This window comes from Xiphophorus maculatus, chromosome 3 (assembly GCF_002775205.1).
Source record: "Xiphophorus maculatus strain JP 163 A chromosome 3, X_maculatus-5.0-male, whole genome shotgun sequence".
Classification (NCBI taxonomy): Eukaryota; Metazoa; Chordata; class Actinopteri; order Cyprinodontiformes; family Poeciliidae; genus Xiphophorus; species Xiphophorus maculatus.
The window spans coordinates 15,842,762-15,863,739 of NC_036445.1; the positions used below are offsets into that span (position 1 = coordinate 15,842,762).

The 20,978-nt window shown below is 38.9% G+C and overlaps 3 protein-coding genes across 4 annotated transcripts; 2 read left to right on the top strand and 1 right to left on the bottom strand.

The window, feature by feature from the left end:
• Positions 1-1,315: 1,315 nt before the first annotated feature.
• On the bottom strand, positions 1,316-3,921 carry LOC102232040 (hairy/enhancer-of-split related with YRPW motif protein 1-like). The gene is made up of 5 exons (XM_005804665.3): positions 3,749-3,921; positions 3,495-3,570; positions 3,259-3,342; positions 3,049-3,130; positions 1,316-2,946 (listed from the first exon to the last, which is right to left on the bottom strand). Exons 1-5 carry the CDS (start codon positions 3,919-3,921, stop codon positions 2,342-2,344), a joined length of 1,020 nt encoding a protein of 339 aa, XP_005804722.2. The 3' UTR covers positions 1,316-2,341.
• A 9,587-nt stretch (positions 3,922-13,508) lies between these two features.
• LOC102232459 (fatty acid-binding protein, adipocyte-like) lies at positions 13,509-14,676 on the top strand. 2 transcript variants are annotated; one of them, XM_023330445.1, is made up of 4 exons: positions 13,509-13,875; positions 13,992-14,161; positions 14,254-14,355; positions 14,553-14,676. In XM_023330445.1, the coding sequence occupies exons 1-4, from the start codon at positions 13,803-13,805 to the stop codon at positions 14,604-14,606; spliced, it is 399 nt and encodes a 132-aa protein (XP_023186213.1). In that variant the 5' UTR covers positions 13,509-13,802; the 3' UTR covers positions 14,607-14,676. The 2 variants fall into 2 exon arrangements, with proteins under 2 accessions (XP_023186213.1, XP_005804724.1); XM_005804667.3 differs by having other exon boundaries at positions 13,517-13,875; positions 13,992-14,167.
• A 1,605-nt stretch (positions 14,677-16,281) lies between these two features.
• On the top strand, positions 16,282-20,769 carry LOC102217358 (protein FAM8A1-like). The gene is made up of 5 exons (XM_005804692.2): positions 16,282-16,788; positions 17,905-18,025; positions 18,584-18,707; positions 18,814-18,953; positions 19,063-20,769. Exons 1-5 carry the CDS (start codon positions 16,326-16,328, stop codon positions 19,205-19,207), a joined length of 993 nt encoding a protein of 330 aa, XP_005804749.1. The 5' UTR covers positions 16,282-16,325; the 3' UTR covers positions 19,208-20,769.
• Positions 20,770-20,978: the final 209 nt, after the last annotated feature.

A 20,978-nucleotide genomic window follows, 5' to 3' on the forward strand; every position in this document is an offset into this window, starting at 1 on the left:
CATCATGCTTGGAATTTGGGTTTTCTATTTATAGAAACCAAGTTTTTATTTCTAAAGGTTTTACAAGCAAAGACACTGATAAACTCTATTAATCTGATTGGTTTTATGATCAGCCAAAAACAATTCAAAATAGATCTGAATGATGAGTTCCTAACATTCCTATTGAACACATTTCATCACAAACATAAAGAAAGATTGTTAATTGCAAATTAATTATAAGAAAAACTTAACATTGTCTATATAGTACAGAAAAACAATCAATGAAAGATAAAGACACACTTGTTTTTAAAATGTTTATTATTATTAGTATTTTATTAATAATTATTATTATAACATAATCACAATAATGCTAATGCTAATAATGCTAATAATGCTAATAATGCTAATAATAATAATAATAATAATAATAATAATAATAATAATAATAATAATAATAATAATAATAATAATAGGTTAACCTGAAACCCTTGAACTAGCCCTGGCTTGCACAACTTTTTCATGTTTCCACAAAAAGTGTCACCTGTTCAAAATCTATTAGTGTAAGAGTGATCTTCTACCAACAGGTGGCAGCATCTGACTTAAGTCTCAATTTGCAAAGCAGGTCACCTTTTTGTTTAAAAAAGAAGGAAACAAATAAACACTTAGGCTTTCGTTGTGACCTTGTTTTCAAACTATAGATTTGCCTATCAGAAGATGGTAAATTAAACAACTTTAATATATTTTAGATGAGTGGGTGGATTTAGTCTGCAGACAACAAATTAAGAACACATTTTACCCCTTGGGTGCCCTAGAAGGATAAAACTGCCTCACTAAAACAATGAACCTCTAAAAATCTTAACTTATAGAAACCAAACAAGAAACAACCCATTTGAGTCAAGATGTGATTTATGAGACCATCTGCTTCTGCGTTGGTGATACTTAATAACTCTTTCTCCACCAATGTCCCCATCCTGTTCACACTATTGTCTCCATTCCAGACCAGCCCAGGCTGGTGAGGTCAGGGTAACATTGTAAAGGATTTCCTCTGGCTCTTAATGATTTCCTGGGTATTCATAAGGGCAACAATGCATTTGGATTCTGTTACACAAACCTGGCACATGGCAAAGGACCTGCTTTCCAGTTAATAACCTGGATCTTATTAACTTATAATGAACTTCCATGGTGCTGCTGCTATAATGCACCTGCAGCATAAATACTGATTAGAGAAGAAGCCTATAATCAGATAATCACATTTTGTCAAAGGAATAAGTTTATTCAAAAATGTTGAGGATTAAATAAAACAGAAAAATGCCAGAAATGTGTTTTGGACCCACTTTATTTGTAAAAAAAAAAAAAATTATAACCGATACATAAACAATCATTTTTAAGTTTCAAGACACGTGTTTTCCAAATGTAGTCCATACAACATTAAATTTATGTTTTTTCACATAGTTGCAATATTGCTAAATAAAACAGAACAAATTAAACAACTTTAAAATGTAGACATCTGTAGCCAACTGGGCCAGACTAACTAGGGCAGTATCGTAAGTTGTTGTTCACCTCAAATTTTTATTTTTCAGTGAATGGAGATTTGGCAAACACCTGTTTTGCAGGTATTCAAATGAAAATTATAAGCCAAGATTTTCATGTTAAACATCACTATACAACTATTTGTAAATGATGATGTCATAGGCCCATTTTTTAATCTAGCTAACCCCAAACACTTCAGGTGCAAAAACAGCAAACCTTAAGAACATCTTCCAGGCTTCCTTTGTTTTTGGTGTATTTCAGTGACTTGGTTAAAAAGCCAAGTCATAGTTATAATGTTTTTGTCTCATTGTTACCAGTAGATGACAAAGTTATTATTTGTTCAAAAGAAACTTTAGTTTCTTTTTATTTAGTGGTTTGGGCAAACAGCTTTTGTGATATTTACTTATAACTTGCATAGGTAAAAGAAAATTGAGTGGGCACCAAAACTCTAGCCCAGGGGCCCATATCCTCCTATGTCCAGCCTTGGTGGTCGCCAGTTTACACAGTTTTTTAATTGTATCTGTACATTTCCTCTACAATCATTCTATCATGGCTCATATTTTTACTTCAGTCCTCAACCTGGAGGTGAAAAGACTATCTAAATTAAGCTTTTTATTCACCAAATAGTGAATAAAAACATATTCACCTTTTAAGTCAATAAAATTCTAAAAGGGCATTACATCCACCTGCAACTTCTCAAACTTATTTCTAAGCAAAATAAAATTATTTTGATTCATTTTCCTTTAGTTTATTGAAATATGAAGAGCTGAAGCAGGATTTGTCGGTGATGGTGGGCACAGCTCAGCTGTTGCCTTGAGTCCAGTGCTCAGCGTCAGAACGCCCCAATCTCCATGCCCCACGGCCTGTAAGGCTTTGACATGGTGGAGGTGGGACTCACTGTACCGATGGCCGTTGGGGAGATGAGAGGAAAGGCCCCAAAGGAGAGGGGGAAGGCCGAAAGCGAGGAGAGAGACGAGACGAGAGGTGGGGACAACTTAGATGTCGGCACAGGTAGACTGAGGGGTAAGGAGCCATTAGGAGGCACCCTGAGAGACTCTGTGGGGGATAGCATACTGAGTCTGGATGTTCCAGAAACCTCACCGGATGAGGAGGATGAAGAAGAAGAGGAGCAGGAGGACGGTGGACTGCTGTTTGTTCTGTGCGCAGGTGTCCTGCCCTGAGGGTGTTGGAGAAGAAGATGGTGGGGGAGAGGGGATGGGGCTGTTCCATACGCCGAGCCCCAAGCAAAGTGTTCCAGTCCAGTGTGCACCTCCCTCTGAGAGGCGTAGTTGCTGAGGTGGGACACCAAGCGGATCCGCAGGGAGTCTGTACTCTCCCGGCCCTCGATGATGCTCAGGTAACGGGCCGTCTCTGCCAGACACTCCCTGAAGCCCAAACTGCGGTAATCCTTAGCAAGAGCATGAGCCTCAAAGTAACCTGTGAGGGAAGACAACAGGAACCTGTCAGGTAAGACAACAGGAATATCCAACCTGAAGCAGAAAGTTCTGGTTTGCCTTATAACGTCAGAGGGTTATTCACCTTTTCCTCCAGATGCATGAAGCATCTTCAGGTGGTCCACTGTCATCTGCAGAATTTCAGCCTTTTCCAATTTAGCTGATCCCTGAAAAGCAGAAAGATGAATATTGTTACTTTACACAAATTTTAATTGAATTTGGCTATAATCTGCATTAAAAACCCCCCAAACCATCTGTTTGGGTTCAGGATGTAATGAGGGGAAGAGTAATTCACCTGCTTCTCAAAAGCACTTGGTACCAGTCTTCTCAGTTCTGACAGGCTACTATTGATCCGGTCACGTCTCCTTTTCTCTATTATCTATTTATAAGCATTTCAATATAAAGACATATAAATATTTTATCAGAAAACAGATTGAAAATATAAATATATAAGATAAATTAAAAACAGATACAATAATAATTGAGAATAGAGGAAGAAAAGAACTGAGGTTTTAAAAAGTGTTTGCATACCCCTCTGCGCCTTTTTCTTGCTTGAACTTGTGTAGTGGTGGTGGAGGGTGACATCGATCCTGGAGAGTCAGCTTGACTGAAAAGAAAATATGTCTCAATTTTTTTTTTTTTTTTAATGATCGTAAAACATGACATGACTTGTAGGCACAATATATCTTTAACCTAGAAAGGATATAAAATATAATATATAAAATGTAAATTCTAAGATATAACATATAATCTATCATGTAGTTATTGAAAAAAAAAAATCCTACCCATTTTCGTCGCCACTGTCCTTCTCCACCTCCACGTTGTCATCCAGCTCGCTGTCTGATGAGCTGTAATTGAGGCTTCGCTTCATTCTGATGTCCGGGCTCACACGGATGAAGGTGGTTTTAGTTTCACAGAGAGCTCCAGCTGCGCAGGGTCCGAGCAACAGTTTGAACATCAGATCTGCTTCTGCTGGGATTACTTTCACACCGCGGGAAGGGGGCGGGGCCTAATGAGTGAGGTGGGAGTGGTCCGAACTGGACCCGTTGGCGAGCTCGAACTAAGCTGACACCTAAATGACGTGTTCATTTAAGAAATATATGCATGACTGGAAAGGTTGGAAGAAAGTAGCATTTGTTCTTTAATTTCTTTTAGCAGCAAACAGATGAGCCTCAGTGAAAGACTTCTTGTTAAAGTTTCTTTTTCAGCTTTTTTTGTTGTTGTTAGATTTTCAAAACTCTGAAGCTGAATCTTTGATCTTTTCTTTATGACAATAGTTTTTTTATTTTTTTTTTAAACAAGCACAATTATTTCTTTAAAGTATTCTGTTCGGTTGCATATATACCTATACCTGAGTATATTTTAGTAACTGTATTTTTTTTCATTGTGAATTTGTCCTTACTGCACAGTCTCTTATTTTTCTTTTTTCTTTTTCTTTTATTTTTATTATTTTTCTCACTTACCTTAACTTGCTCTTCTATTCTATTCTATTCTATTCTATTCTATTCTATTCTATTCTATTCTATTCTATTCTATCCTATTCTATTCTATTCCAAACAGAAGCAGTAATCCATCAGTGGAAATCCCACCACCTCCCCCAACCCTCCACCCCGGCTGCTGTCTCATAGACCACTACCTTGTTGAGACACAGCTGTTTCTGCTCCATCAGGTCAGTTGTTAAGTTCATGCACTGGGGCGAGACAAGTGCAGATGAGATCTTGATTCCCGTGAACAACTGCTGCAACACCAACAATTCCTGCTCTTAGCAGGTCGTAGATATTTCCATAACATCAGGTACAACATGAAGTGAGAGCGATGATGAGCATCGCACATCTCTCATATCATTTGAAGATAGCATAATACAAAGACAGTCATTATTTAAAAAAAATAAAAACTTTGTCAGAGTAAACATCTGAAAACTACATTTCATAATGTACAGAACCACTATAATATTCTCTTAGTTTTAAGTTGCTTTAGTTTTAAGTCATGCAGTTACACTGATCAGAAATGTTTACTAGACTCAGTTATTCTGTACATGTTGCAAATGTAAGATCGGTAACGGTGCACCACAATAGGCTTCCTCCTTCCCACTGTAGTAAAATTTTCCTGAGTTTCTGAACTCAGGCGTGAACCTGCAAACACCACAGACTGCAATGAAGGGTGGATACTGATTATTCATTATTATTTGTCAGTGCGATCTTTTCATTTGAACATGGAAAATCAAGTCTTGCAAAGATAATAGCTTACAAATGGTATTAAAATGAGGAAACAAATAAAGAACAATGAATGAACTGTAACAAGGGCGAGCGTATATTTGGATTGCTTATATCTATTAATGTGCTCTACATATTTTTATGTAACAAATGTCATTACTAAGATTATAAAATAATTTCCCTGCTGGGATGAATAAAGTAATTCTATTCTATATTCTATATTACTATAATAATGTTTTTTTCACCAACCTTAATTTTTGTTGCCCACTGGTTAGATGGGTGGATTCATGGGTGGATGGACACATTAAAAAAGTTGGTGCTGCTCAATCATTTGTCACATTGACAGGCAACTTAAAAAAGATAGATCTGGAAATAATACAAAAATTCATACAGACCCTAACTGGAAGATACTTCCAAATTATATATTTTATACTAATAAAATATATAAAGTAGCACTCAGCTATCTCAAACATCAAAGATCTTGTTGAGTTTGAGAAAGCAAGTCAGACAAACTATCTCTTTTTATCAGATCTTGTATCATCTCACATACATGACATTTGTTGACTGACAGATAACAACTTAAAGATGTTTTGAATCACTTTAATATTGTTTATCATCTTATTATAGTAACAGGTTTCCACTGTGACAGGATTTTTCAGGTGGTTTCCATTATGCATACTCAAACCGTTCACACCTCACTGTCAAGGTCCTCTACATTAGCACCAGCATTCCTTTGGCTCCTTAAGGTTACTAATTATGATTTAGCTTCGCCAAAACCTTGACCTTTCAGTTCTGGCATCAAAACCGTTTCTTTAGGACGGTGGGGGTGAACATTATAAATGGTCCAATTCTGTTTGAACCTGTTCAGTTTCAGCTCATTTGTTTATGACTGCCACATTTCTCTAGATTATCTTTAAGTTGAACAACCTCAGCAGCATGCCAGCACGGCCGGTGACCGCTGCACTTCATTTAGCACTAGCTCGTAGATGAAACTGCTCTCAAACCAGCCATGTGCCAGGAAGCTAAAAGGTATAAGCAAGCATTTGTTTGAAACTGGCGTGTGCCCAGCTGCCTTCCTCAATCTCCCCTCAGGTTTCCCTGGGTGACTCTTTTTTTGTGTGGGAGAGTGCGGCCCGAGTGTGCGCCGGGGTGTGTTTGCGTGTGTTTGCGTGAATGAGAGTGTGTGGGCGTGTTCAGGAGGTGCTGTTTCCCACAACCCTGATCTAATTCCGTGGTAACTCAATCTCCGTGTGAGCTCTTCCCGGCGAGTGTTCTCCCACCCGTCGACAGTCTCTCCCTGGCTGGCTGAGTGTGTCTGACGGAGGTCTAGCCCTCACTTCCCCCACCTCTTTCCCTTCCCTCCCCCTTGTCCTACACACCCTTCCATCAGGATTGATTTACTATGTCAACCGTCGTGGCAGTCGGCAGCAGCGACGCTCACAGCCGGGCCTGCATCCTGTGTGCACACCATCTTGACATCTTATACCTGCCACTCAACAACTGCTGCAGTGGAGTTTGTGTTTTGTGGGTGCTGTGGGGAGGGAGGCCGACAGGAAGGCACTTGAGCATGTGAGATAATTTCCTTGTTCATGTTTTATTCAACTGGGGAATGGTGCAGGGGACTTGGCGAAGGAAAAAGCCTGAACTTTGTTGCACGCAAGAGGTATGATATTATGTAAGGAAGGGAAAATGCCACCCAAGTTGGACCTAAATAAGCCGTCCTACTTGGGGAAATGTCTCCAAGACAGCCTCTGTACAACAATGTTATCCTATGGGCCACAGCTTCCTGCCTGTCCCGTCTTATTCCAGTCAGCACCCAGGTTCTATATCGGGCAGAGAACAGACCAGGCCTGAGATCCATTCCCACTGTTCAACCACAATACACCCGCCTTCTCATTCTTTACTTTCCTGCCTTTGTTGGCATCCTTTCTATTTGTGCTTTTTGGATAGGTAAAGCCAAGAAGGATATGTTGACTTCCTTGTTTCTTTGTTTAGCATGGGGTTTTGTTTCTTGTTTCATTCAGTTTTTTCCCTATGATTTGAACACTGCCACTAATCTCTCTGCTTAAGTCACAAGATGAAAAATCTTATTATTTTTTTTGACAAACAAGAATAGCTGAATGGAATATATGCCAGTCTTTTTACCCCACAAAGGTACACAGGCCTTATAATTAGCTACTTGGTGCCATTCAGCTTTTTTCAAGCTCACAATGGTGGGAAGGCAGATCACAAGACTGATTTCTAAATAAGCGCAGCAGGAGACAGCGCATGATGTCTTTCCAGAGAAAGGAGCGCAGAGAAGACAGCTTACGTTTAAGGCCATGCATTGTGTTCCCACTGGAAGAACATAGTTTGCATATCAATAGAGTATCAATAAGGTATATGGGTATTTTTAAAGCTTTGCTCATTTAGAAACTGCAATTTTTAAACATTTTTTCTCCATAATAGATCAAGCTCCTTTTGACTGGTTAGAGTGTATGAATGATCTCAGTCATTTCACTGTAGCAAGTATTTGTATGTTTCTTGCTGGGAGATGAAGACATTTAGATAGCATGATGCTGCCACCGCCACATTTCACTACGGGGATGTTATGTTCAGAGTAATGTGCAGTGTTAGTTTTTTATCACTCGCTACCAAAATCTACCAAAACAGTCAATGTCAGACTCATTTAACGGGAACGCCTTTTCCTACTTGTTTTGTGAGTCCTCTATGAGAACTAGTGGCAAACTTTAAATGGCACTTTTTATGACCTTTTTTCAACAATGTCTTTTTACCACTTCCAGAAAAGCCAGATTCATGGAATGCATGACTAATAGCTATCCTGTTGATGTACACTCTGTTGAATAATGACAAAAAAATATTATATTTAAGGAATTTTGGGTATAAGAGACAGGATCCAAATATATTCCAGAATATTCTGATTCAGATTTTTATTTGTAATATTTAAAATAAAGTAGACATAAATCCCTTTTTCTCCACCTCAAAACCTCACTTTGTTTTGATCTACCTCTTAAAATACCAATCCAATATATTGACATTTGCGGTTGTTGTGGGACAAAATGCGAAAGCATTCAAAAATTTCAAGTCACTGTAATGCAGGCAGAATAAATAAAGAAAAAAGGGTCAGTTTGCTGTGCAATGAGTTTATTATTATGCATACATAAAAAGATTTCTCTTTTTAAAAGAGAGCCGGCTCCTTTCCCAGTGGATGCTCTCTGCCAGCTGTCTGCTCTGCAGTGAAGTAGTGCTTTCCCAAGCTCTGACCTGTGGGAAAATCTGTTGTGGCCAGTAATTGATTCCGCCCTGCCAGCCCCATTACTCTCCACTGCAGTCAAACTGCCAGTGATCTGCTGAAAGCCCCTGTTAGCACAGCCCCCTTTACTTTTTCTCTTCACTCTTACACAAAGATGAAGCAGAATCCAAGCAAGTCCCACTGCTAGATCTATTAAGTTCATTTCTTAACATTTCTAAGAGTAAAGTTTATAAGAAGCCTACTAATAAAATTATCTTCTCTATATTTATTGTTAAAAAAAACTCCAAGTGTTGCATGTCATTTTTGTAAAGTGTTTTTCTTGAGAATCATCCCTAAAACAAAATGTTGTATCATCACTGTATCGTCTGTTCCACTTAAAGGGACTAATTTGACTGTTTCTTGAGCTGGTAGCTGCATGGCAGACACAAACACACTCTCTGAGCTTGTCATAAAATATTCAGTGCAGTCAGCTGCAGAGATGGTTGACTTGCTTTTCTCTGCCCAACACTTACCACATGTCTAAATAAAGATAAGTGCACTCCCTCCTTCCAATTAGTGTTCAATTATGGGGGCTGTGCTTCGCGCATATGCATCTGTGCTTCCCAGTCTGCTACCAGCAGGTGTGTGTGTGTGTGTGCATGCAAGGTTACACCAGGATTACCATGGGAGGGGGATAAAAGCATGCATCCTAACACACTGTATATTCACATGATGATCCTCTAACTTCTTGCCATACCGATTAGGTAGCGTCACTTTGAACTGGGCCTATTTAGGACCTGTGGAAAATAATCACTCCTTGTGAGCTGCAGAAAGACACGAGTGGCCTCAAGCCGAGTGATTTATCAAGGATTCTCATGACTCTGGTGGGCTTTATATAACTACCAGCTGAGGGGTGCACTTTCCCATATTGTAAGGGGTCAGGAGGCCACCCTCTGAGCACTGCGCCAGAGGAATTCCATCCCACTGTTTGGAGATCTGAGAATGGATAAAAGACTAGAGAACTGTACTTTGTGCATCAGTTTAGCTCCTGGTGACCCCCACCCACTCACCCACTGACTGAACCCCATGAACAGCTCTCTCCCTACACAGTTTACTTCATTGACAGAACAAGCAGCTTCACTGTGAAAGGGACCCCCCCTACCCCCTTTCACCCTCTTTCCTTCAACTCTCCCTTCGCAGCCCCACCGTCGGTGTACTGCAAACCAGCAGCCCGAGGCTCAGGGAGCGTGTGGGATAAAGGGATGAGAGGGAAGATCAAAGCAGGAAGCATGAAAAAGCTCAAAGCACACAAGCAAGAGGCACCTCCCTGACCTCGGCACAAACACACACACATACGCACACACACACGCACGCACACACTCTTCACCCCGGCTACGCAGCATGGCCTGGCGCCTGCTCCTATGCTTCTCCCTGCAGCTGCAGAAAAAGGCAAAGAGGAGAGGTCGTGTGGTCGTGTGAGCCTCTCTGATGGTAGTTTGGAACTGCTGGGAACCTGACCTGAACTGATGCCCCCTGCTGGTGCCAGACTTGCAGCACACACCTGTTCAATGCCACTCATTAAACTTGAAGTCACATTTTTCTTCACTTAAAGGGGCAGTATTATGTGTTTTCCAGCCACATAGCATCATCTAATAGCACAAACAACTATCTTACTTTCAGTTGTGATAAAAATATTGTATATATCATAAAAAAACTGAAGCCTCTGTTTAGGCCTGCTTTGAGGCTGCTCTTTCCAAGCACTCCACCTTCAGGACATTACTCCTGTATTAACCATTCAATAGCATTTTTACCAGCATTGCACTTAGAGGTAGCTTGCACAATAAGCTCAGCATATGCTCAGTTCCACATAAATCCCTTTTTATGTGGAAAAGGGATTAGCAAATATTTAACGTTTGCTAAATGTTTGCAATTAGCAAACATTAGGTGTTTGCTAATTGCTGCTGGCTAGTCTGAAGGAGCTGAATCTGTTTGTAAGATTGGAAATTGCAGCTCCAGTCTTAACAATCGTTTTGCACAACTAGCAATTGTTTTGCACAACTGAATGGTTGCCATGGGAGATTAAAAGATTTCTCAGACATGCATGAAAAAAACAAAGCAACAGTTCAGGTATGTTTTTGATGAGAGAATAACATTATAACATGATGCAAAGCCAAAAAAACAACAACTAACTATTCTACATAATACTTCCCCTTTGAGAAGAATTGCACATAACTAGAAGGTGGTTTAGTTACAATTTCTCAGAGGTACTGGCTGAAGAAAGCCTGATAATATATAAACTAAATCAGCAGATGCCCTTCTATGACTTAGGGCATCACCAAAAAGTTTTTTTAATATATAATTTTAGGCTTTTTCCCTTCAAAATCTGAAATTCATATCATTACACAGTGACCTTTTTTAAGCATTTATTTCTGTTTTTTGATTATCCTAGAAACTGACTTTTGGTTTTTTATGAGCTGCAAGCCATTATATCAGAATTAACAGAAAGAAACACTTGAAGCATGTCACTCTGTGAATAATATATTTATATAATTTCTGCCCAGATCCCTCTTGAAAATGAGATCTAGATCTCAATGTTGTTTTACCTGATTACCAGATAAGTAATGCTATTCAGAATTGAACTGCAGACATAAACAAAGTTTTTTTTAACGATAATTTAATTGATTAAAATGCATGTGTGTTTGAACTTTGATGTCTTGTGTTCTCTTTTGTTTATTTATTCTGATGCAGGGCCTCCGCAACCAGATTCACGCCATGTCACACCAAGTTCAGTACCAAGCATAATCAGCCATGACCCAGTTTTACCTGCTGGCACATTAAGTTGCAGTTTACAAAAAGCTCAGTCAGACACTAGAAGCTCCTCCTTGGCCCTGAGGATCCTCTCTCCATTATTCATGAGTGCTCAGGTTGGACCCTGGGAACAAGCTAAACGAGGCCCTGTGTCAATACGCAACACTGGCCGCCACAATGAGCTCTGCCTCCAACTACACTGTTGACAGACACCGACACAAAGGGGCTGAAAGGGGTCCCCCTCGGTTCTCACACACACTGAAGAATGAGTCAGTGTGCGTCCGCTCAGAGCTGTGTTTGTACAGTATACGCAGCTTTTGTTCCTGCCCACTGTTCTTCCATCAATGGGGTCTGAAAGTGTTGATGAAAACCACAAGGAAGGGACTCCTCTGTGGATGCCAGCAAGAGTTCATATTCATTAGACAGGCTCTGGGGATGCTGGACGGCACCTGTATGTACACAGAGAAACCCCGGCTGACAGAACAACAAGTAATCAGCTTATTGGATTGGTTAACAGTCTCCCAAGACACATTGCAGCCAAGCCTCCTTTACATCATGACTGTCATTGAAGGTAATATATGTGAAACACTAAATTAAGTTCTTAAGTTGTGTGACATTGTTCATATTCATTCTTTTTCTTTGGTTTAATGTTGTTGGAAATTTTCAAAATGCTGAAAGTGTTTAAAAAATTCCAAAGTGTTGACACCCATGTTATTTAGCATGAGAGCTTAGAATGAAATATGTTTTTTTTTTTTTTTTACTATTTCCATAGTTATTCCAAGCCACATAATCCATTAAAATAAAGAAACAGTCACTCCATAGAACAATGACCTTACTGTGATGGAGATGTTGAGTGTCTAATTCTTGGGCCTATGTTTTCCAAGGCTCTAAAATTGTCAGGTGAGGAATTAGCGTAAAAGTGATTTGGTACTCTGCATAGTTACAAATCACTGAGCTTGATTAGCCTCATCCAGTTTGGGAAGACTCTGGCAGCAACCATAAACCCAGCCTGTTTGGAGGTAAAAGCACAAAGTTCTTAAAAATTTTTCTTCAGGGAATTGCTTGGACTCAAGGAAGCTCCCTTCAGGTAAATTTTGTACCTACAGGGAGGAATATTGCGATTAGTTGGGGTGCAAACAGAGGCAAGCAATAACAATATTTGATTGAACAGCAATTTAACATAACCCCAATGTTAGGAAAAGAGCATTACATTTTTTTTATTTTTTCAAATAGAATGAAGGCTTCATATCTTTGGAAATGCATGAAAGATTCTCTGTGCAGCACAGAAGAATTCATTTTAAGTTGATCAATCAGTAATTGTACTTTCCCCCCAACGATGATCAAATTTAGTAACAAATTCCTCCTTAAAAGCAGACAGACTTACAAGCTAATGATTAGGCACTTAGTGGCTGTAGCACATTTTGGTTGAATGAAATTACCTAATAATTTTATTTTTTCCTTTTTCATTTGCTGGGTGTCTATGTAGTCCTTGGTAAGTTCCTTCCTTGCACGACCTTATCAGCATAGAAATCCTGTATAATTTCCCCATATATATCTGTTATTATCAATTATTATTAATTATTATTGTCAATATGTTGTATTTATTTATTATTTATTTAATACATTTATGTTTTTTTTTCAACAGTGCATTGTAGGACCTTAATGATCCTAAATTACATTCATCAACAACAAAAAAAAGGTAAAAGACTTTAAAGTTATGGAAGTGTACTCATAAAATCTCTGATAATAGAAGTTTCCCCTGTCTAACGTACTAAAACATAAAACAGATATTAGACATAAATGTTTCTCCGTGTCAGTGAATTGGGGTCACATGAGCTACTTCTATCCAAGTGCAAATAATTTGAAGTCGCTTGGGCACTTCACACTTGAATTGCTTTACAAATGCCGCCATCTGCTGGTTCACATCTAAATTACCATAAGTTTCAAAGGTTTAACTGTTCAACATTTTTCAAAGCATTTATCTTTACGAGCATTTTAATTTAAAATGGATATAAAAACAAATGGATTGATTGTTCATATACGTCAGAGTTTGGCAGTTTTGTAGTGTATGTTTGCCTGAATGGCCTTCTGATACAGAGGAACTCATTTTCAAGAATAAGGACAAACAAGACAGAATACAAATAATTAAAAGAAAATACTTAATATGTTATTTTATGATGACAAGAATAGGTTTACATAGATAAAAAGCACTAAATCTTTTACAAACAAATTATATATAAAAGAAATGTCTATAGGGAAAGCACAGAAAGCATGCATGTTCCCTTTATGCAGTCAGGCAGACATCAGGTGATCCTATTACACGATTTAAACAATGCTGAAGTCAGTAAACCCGGAGCCAAAACCAAAAGCGATCATCACATGATTCAATTATTTATTTATTTATTTTTAATTATTCGAGACCACGCCCCCTAATCTGACCATATCCAAAGCAACGGGGCACCTGCTGATGATTGGTGGGTGGGAGTTATCCACCGGCTTGAAATAGGGAAGTTTGTCACGTCGCCGGTGTCGGCTTCTGGATTGTGAAGTGTTTCGTGGTGCTGATTGAGCTCTTTCTCTGGCATCATGGTCGAGCAGTTTGTTGGAAAGTGGACTCTAGTTTCCAGCGACAACTTCGATGAATATATGAAGGCAGTCGGTAAGAGTCTTTTTTTTTTTTTTAAAAAATGATTCTTTAAATGGGTCTGAGTTTTAGTTGCACACAAATTAATAATCGTTATTGTTTTGTTTTGTTGTTTTTTAAAATGTCTATAGGTATGAGCTTTGCCACTCGCCAGATGGGGAACCTGTCAAAGCCCAACCTGATCATCACTGTGGGGGATGACGGGGTTATTTCAATAAAGGCTGAGAGCACTTTGAAGACGACCGCGGTCCAGTTCAAGCTGAATGAAGAGTTTGATGAGACGACGGCAGACGGTCGCAAGGCAAGGGTGGGCCATTCTCTCGTTAAAGTGTCTTATCTTACTATCCAAACCCCTCCACATTTACCTATTTTTCCTTTCTTATCCCTCATTAGTCCATCTTCACCTTTGAGAATGGAAAACTTATGCAGAAACAATCCTGGGAAGGAAAGACTACAACCCTGGAGAGGGAGGTTCAAGATGGAAAACTTACGGCTGTGAGTAAAATGTTTGGCAAACTTTAATGGCTCGAACATCACACTTGTCCTTTAAAATGTAATTCACTACTTCTAATGAAACTAAACCAGTGTAAAAATGTGTTGTTGTGAAAAAAAAATCACAGCTATTCCATTTTTAGTAATCCTTAAATTAACCATTTTAAAATGACAAATGGTTGGTCTTTTTGTCTCAACAGAAATGTATCATGGCTGATGTTGTTGCAGTTAGGACCTATGAAAAGGCAGAATAACCTCCCTGTGACGAACCAGATGCTAATGGATTGAGGTTTTTGAAGCTCTAAATAAAACCTGTGATGCTACTTTCTGTGTGGTTGTGGTTAATGAAAACCAGCTCTATACCTTTTTTTTTAATGCTTGCTTTCTATGGCTTCAAATGTAATGGTCTCTGTAAATCTGCAGTAAAATTGTGGGTGGAGCTCATGTTCTGCCCCCTCTGTACAAGTTTTTCATTCTGAGCTTTCAAAGCTACTTATCAGCAGAAGACTGATTGAACTGGGATGATTTCCAAGACTAATCATGGCTTTGAGACACTAATGCCTCTTATTGCTTCATGGACTTGGTGCCATGCCTGTTAACTGTTTTTAAATTAATGAAAGTAATTCAACTGGATGAAACTATTTAATACAAAAATTATTAGTTTGCTGGGATGCCCAAGCCTGAAGGATGAGCAACATTGCATTCCTTATGACATGGATTTGGGAGGCCAAATCCCTGCTGCGGTTGGTACTGGGATCCCTCTAGGTGTGCAGGAGGCCTTTTATCTTGCACAGATGGGGAAAAATTGAAACAAGCACCCAAATGGTTTAATGGGGGGGGGGGGGGGGTGTCTCTGAAACTGGGTCGACTCATGAATCCACAAAGGCTGCAGCTGAATGCTTGAATTGGCTTTGGTCCAACAACAATAACACTGAACATGAACATATTTTGTCAAGTGCATTTCCAATGAAAACGTTTTTCTTTAACCCTATTAGTCTGGATTAAGCTTTGTGTGGATGGGGGTGGAAGATTTAGGAAGCAGACTACTTTGAATTGGCTTTACCCTCTTAACCACAATCATACTATTGGCTGCTGAATGCATGCATTGTTCTAAATCTACTTATCTGCTCCTTCTGGTTATAAAGAGTCTAGCCAAGACTGTCCTAGTAAATGGTAACTCTTCAGAATAGGTTTAGCCATAGTAATTTGTGGCTCATAATGGATATCAGTGTCATAGACAAATATTTAAAGTTGTAAAGTCCAGTTTTCAGCAAGTAGCAAATGGCTTGAAGAAATTAGTTGGGGTACAAATGCATACACCAAGCAAAGGCTAAAGAATGTGTTGTAGTAAATTTTGTAATTGGGTCTAGACTTTGACTGGGCCTTTCTTGCACATAATGAAACTGTTCATTTACTCAATCTTTAGTCATTGTTGTGGTGGGTAGTTCTTTCAACAGGTGTTATAAGTGTGCCTTGTGTAGCTCCATCCATCTTCCCATAAACAGTAGCCCCAGTGATTTTGTTAACTTAAAAGAAACAATTTTTAATGTGGACGGTTGAAGGAACTTGTATTAAAGGCTAAATTATCTAACCAATTCTGTGTGAGCATACATTAATACTATAGATTATTTCAAGGGTTTTTACCAGAGGGGTAAAGATGCCTTAAGAGTCTCTTAAAAATATTAAAACACCGATTCTCATTTAGTTTCTATCTTGCAGAAAAGCTGACATCTTGTGACTGATTCTTGTAATAGCAGGTAAATATTGAACGGTACTACTGCATTGAGAAGGGGGGCACATTCTGCTTATAATTCGAAATTAGTTTGTGAATATATAATGTAGCTGATGGCAAAACTATATGCAACACTAGTTTCTCAGTTAGCAATGTTCAAAAGTGTCACCATAATTATTTGACTTCTTCCGGATGAAATAATCCGACCTTACGTCCCGTACGTCATGGTTCGCCTGTAAACATGGCAGACGAAGAAAACAGTGTCATGGAAGTGGACAAGAGAAACAATGAGCCTTTCGTTGAACAAGTTAAGGCGCTGCTTGACGACGTTACCCGCAGAACAGACAAGCAGAAGAGTGCAGAGACTAAAAACAGGTCCGTCGACAGCTGTTCGACTGTGGAGTACTGTGAGAAGCTACAGGCATGGATGTGGCAGTACTACACTGGATACGTGAGCTGGCAAAGCTGGCTGCTAGCTTCAACTATGACCGTCCCACCCTGTTTACAGCCACCCAGCGGGACGTCCGCTGCTCTAGTTTTTGATCCTCAGAACTGGCAAAATGCTTCCTTTGGCCTCCCGTTGTTGCCTTATCCACCTGCGGTCCATTCCCCGAGCAGCCGAGCGGGGGAAGCGGATGTCGGGGCCCCAGCGGCCGCTCAGCAGCAGCCGCAGCAGCGGGATCATGGAAATGCTCAGAGACAGGGTAAAGGCTGCCGACCTCGCCGTCTTTGTTTACACTCAACCGATTTTGCTGTACAAATGAAATCTTGGCCTACCGTGTGATTTGTATGGAGACAGTCTGGTGACACGGGAGGAAAAGAAATCGTGGCCACGACTTTTTAAATTATTGGGTACGACTTAATAATTATAATTAATGCTGGACAAATCCGATCTCATTTCGTTTGATTTCAATCTCTGAATGAATTATAAGCAGATTCTTCAGATACTTGCTAGTTAGGCAGGAAGCGATTCTTAGCAGCACTTTCGGCTGCTTGAAAAGCTCCAGCTTCCACCTAAGCAATGCGCTGACCCGGGGGAAGTTGTACATTTCATCACCCATCACGTTTAATTCGTGGCCTCGAGTTATTAAGTCTTGCCCACAAATTAATCAAGTTGTGGCCACGAGTTTTTTTCTCTTCCATGTCACCTGACGGGCTCCGTAGCTTTGCGTTTTTAATGATTATTTCTGTAACACAACTTTAAAAGAACTCTTGCTCAAAATGCTGCAGAAATACAGAATCCCCAATATTTTGTAAGAATAGTACAAACAATTACAGTTAAAAACGTGTGTGTTTTAAAGAGTTTTAAATATGATCGCTGGTCTATGCAACTTTTGTGTGCTAAGCAGGTTGTGCCATTTAAGATTTGCTATTTTAAAATTTGCTTGAGCTTCTGTATAATTTACCCAACATATTTTGTCACAGTTTGGCATTTACTGCAAAAGTTAAAAGTGATATGTATCTGGTGCCATTATTGTATTCTATACTTCCAAATATGACAAAACATTAATTAGGGAGTGTTTTTTTTTGCTACTGACATTATTGCATTATTAGAGTTGCAGAATGTGCATAATCCTTGGTTAGAGATTTTGTTAGAAAGTTTCTCTAAGCCTTTAGTAGTCCTTTAAAACTCAACAACTTTCTAGAAAATTCAAGTATTTGTTGAGATCTTCAATTTCTCAGGTACAGAAGGAAGTAGTAAAACTTTCATTCCTGATTGCAAATTAATTTCTTGTTTCATTTGAATACTGTGGATTTTAAAGGTTATGTTTTTTGAAATACAGCTGCAAACCTTTAATTTTCATACTTCTTCTCACCAGGTCGAGAGTACAGCATTCCTTCACCTCTCCAAAGACTTATGGCAGAGATGGTGGATTTCTTTATATTGTTTTTCATCAAAGCAACCATAATCATCAGTATCATGCACCTAAGTGGAATAAAGTGAGTTGATTTTGTTAACCTGGGAGCAAGGTAACAGATGTTTTTGGTTATCCTATTTGGAAAGTTAAATGTATACACTGCCTTGCAAAACTATTTGGGATTTTATGTGTCAGACCAGAACAAAGTAGTTCATAATTATGTGGTAAAAGGAACTAATACTTAACTTTCATTTATTTTATTGTTTTACAAATAAAACTGAAATGTGTTGGGTGTTTTTTGTTTATTCAACTCTTCTGGTTTTATACCCCTAAATAAAATAGACTTAATCCTACCATAGTGGTGGTAAAGTCATGCTGTGTGGACTTTTTGAGGGATAATGAATCTGGTTAGAGTTGATGAGAAGATGAATGGAGCTAAATACAGGGCGACTCTTGAAGAAAACCTATTAAAAAACTTAAAACCGGGGCAGAGTTTCACCTTCCAGGAAGTTAGTTTGTATTAGTTTATTACATAAACTATGCTAAAGTTTGTTGCTGTGCTCCAACAAATGACATGAAAAAGGCACTCTCAAGTGGAAAAACCTCAACTGTTTGCATCTGGATCTGTTTTGCTTCTCAGAGATGTTTCCAAGTTTGCCATGCATTTCATAGTGGAGGAAATCGATGAAGACACATCGATGGAGGAGTTGCAGAAAATGATGCTCGTTGCTCTCGTGTATCGGATATTAGTTTGTTTTTATGAGGTGAGAAGCTTTAATAGTATTTCGTAGTTTCCTAAGCGCCAGCTGCATGTAGCTGCAACAAGCAGACATGAAGTGACGAAGATGCATTTCTCCCTTCTGCATTCAGATTGTATGCATTTGGGGAGCTGGCGGGGCCACTCCAGGGAAATTTCTCATCGGACTCAGAGTTGTTACGTGCGATTCGTCAGTTCTGATTCAGCCCAATAGGGTTCTTGTAGTGCCGGCAACAAATGTTTCCCTGTCCGCGTAAGCAACTTACTTACTTTCTACGTCTTTTTATATATATTTTTTTCTTCTTAAATCTATCCCAACTCTTCCTCAAATCTTGACCCTGTCCTCATGTCTTCCTCTGCAGGTCCACGGTCCGAGCCCTGAACAAGAACTTCTCCATTGCCTTCTTTTTCCCAGCATTCATCACGCTCCTCTTCTTTCAGCACAACAGGACTGTCTACGACATGGTTGCTGGTACGATAGTTGTCAAGCGCTCCAGGATCAGATGACACTGAAGCTGACAGAAAAAATTATATATATATATATATATATAGAGAGAGAGAGAGAGAGAGAGAGAGGGAGAGAGAGAGAGAAAGATAATGAGTGCAGGAGTAAAATAACTCTGAACAGGAACAAGATGACATCTTTAAAAAAGAAAGATAAATCCTGTGACACTGCTGTGAAGAGAAGAGATTTAGGACCGGTGCTGAGTCTGAAACACTTCAGTATGAACTATTTAGGTTCACTGTTTGGTGTATTTCTGCATTCAGTGTCTGTTTGCTGCTTTATACACAGGAGGGATGAAGGTAAATGCATTATTTTCTTGTTAACACAAGCTTGCCTTGTTTGTAATTGTTCCCCTATTAAGGGTAAATGCCATGTATGGATCAGTGTTTGAATTGTGAATTATGCATTTATGTCATAATGACCTTGTCATTGTACTCCTCAGTATCTTTGTATCACAGCTCTGTTTCCAAAAGCCAGTAGTCAGACTTCTTAAAATGTAAATAAAAAAAACTAATTTAAAATCTTTAATTAATTGAAAAAAGTATTGGTATAAATGGTTTTTTTTTTTTACATTTTTGATTTGAAAAATGTCTGCTGATTGTATTTTTGATGCCAGGGACATTTAAAAATGGAGCAGGCAGGATTTTTATTTTCGCATCTCACTGTTCTGGTCTTTTATTGCATTTAAGAGTGTTGCTGAACAGGACTAAACACTCAGTATTGTCATTTATGATTTATTTAGAAGTTGCATTTCCCTGATGATGAGTTTGAGCTTTAATAGTTTCCTACTTGGCCACTTTTATTTTTTGTCTACTTATCAGTTTATACCAGAAAAGGTTTGGGAAGTGTTTTAAGTTGATGAAGTAATTTCTACTGAAGTATTAAATGTGTAATTCAGTACCTCTTTAGGGCTTCTCAGTTTGAATTTCCAGCTTTCTTTTTTGCATATTCAGATTACTTTTAAGTTGGAATGATCCATTGAAATCGAATCTGGAAATTTCAGACAGAAAACTAGTTATTAAAGGTATAAATGCTCTGGGTTGTATTTGCTTTTAGAGAATGGTCAGACAGGAAAGTGCAAAATGAGAGGGAGAAGACATGTGGCAGAAGTCATCAGGCTGGGACTCGAACCTGTGACGGCCGCGTCAAGGACTAAGGCCTCCATATGTGGGTTGTGCTTTACGCCCACGACAACTCAGCACCCATTTTGGGTTGTATTTAAATGTGTTATAAACCAATAAATGTCTTATTCTGTATTCATACATTACATAATGTCTCATTGGAAACTGGATTTCACAGCTTTACTTCAGCAGCTCTGTGGTCAGACTGTTCAAACGATGATTCACACTGTGGGAGTGACGCGCTGTGCTTGCTCTACAACTACAAAAACTCTGGTTTAATGTCACAAGATGTATTGAATGAAAATGTAAACCTTCACCTTAGATCATCTGAGCAATCTTTGCTTTAGCAGCATGTACACAATGAAGAAGCTGAGGTGTGACTCCTTTGGTGCGACTTAGATCCTTTTTGCATTTATGAAAATTAAATGAAATCACCCAAAGTTCATTGTGTTTCTGTGCCTTTGTTTGTAAGCCTTTGTTTTGCTTTTTGTTTGCTAATTAACTGCAGATGAAAAATTTACAACATCCTGCACAATTTTTGACATCTTCTCACAAAGATGTACAAAAAAGCCTTAACGTAAATTCATCTTTTATTGCAGTGGATCACACAGATGAATCAAATAGTTGTTTGTTTATTAAAGGGGGAGAGAAA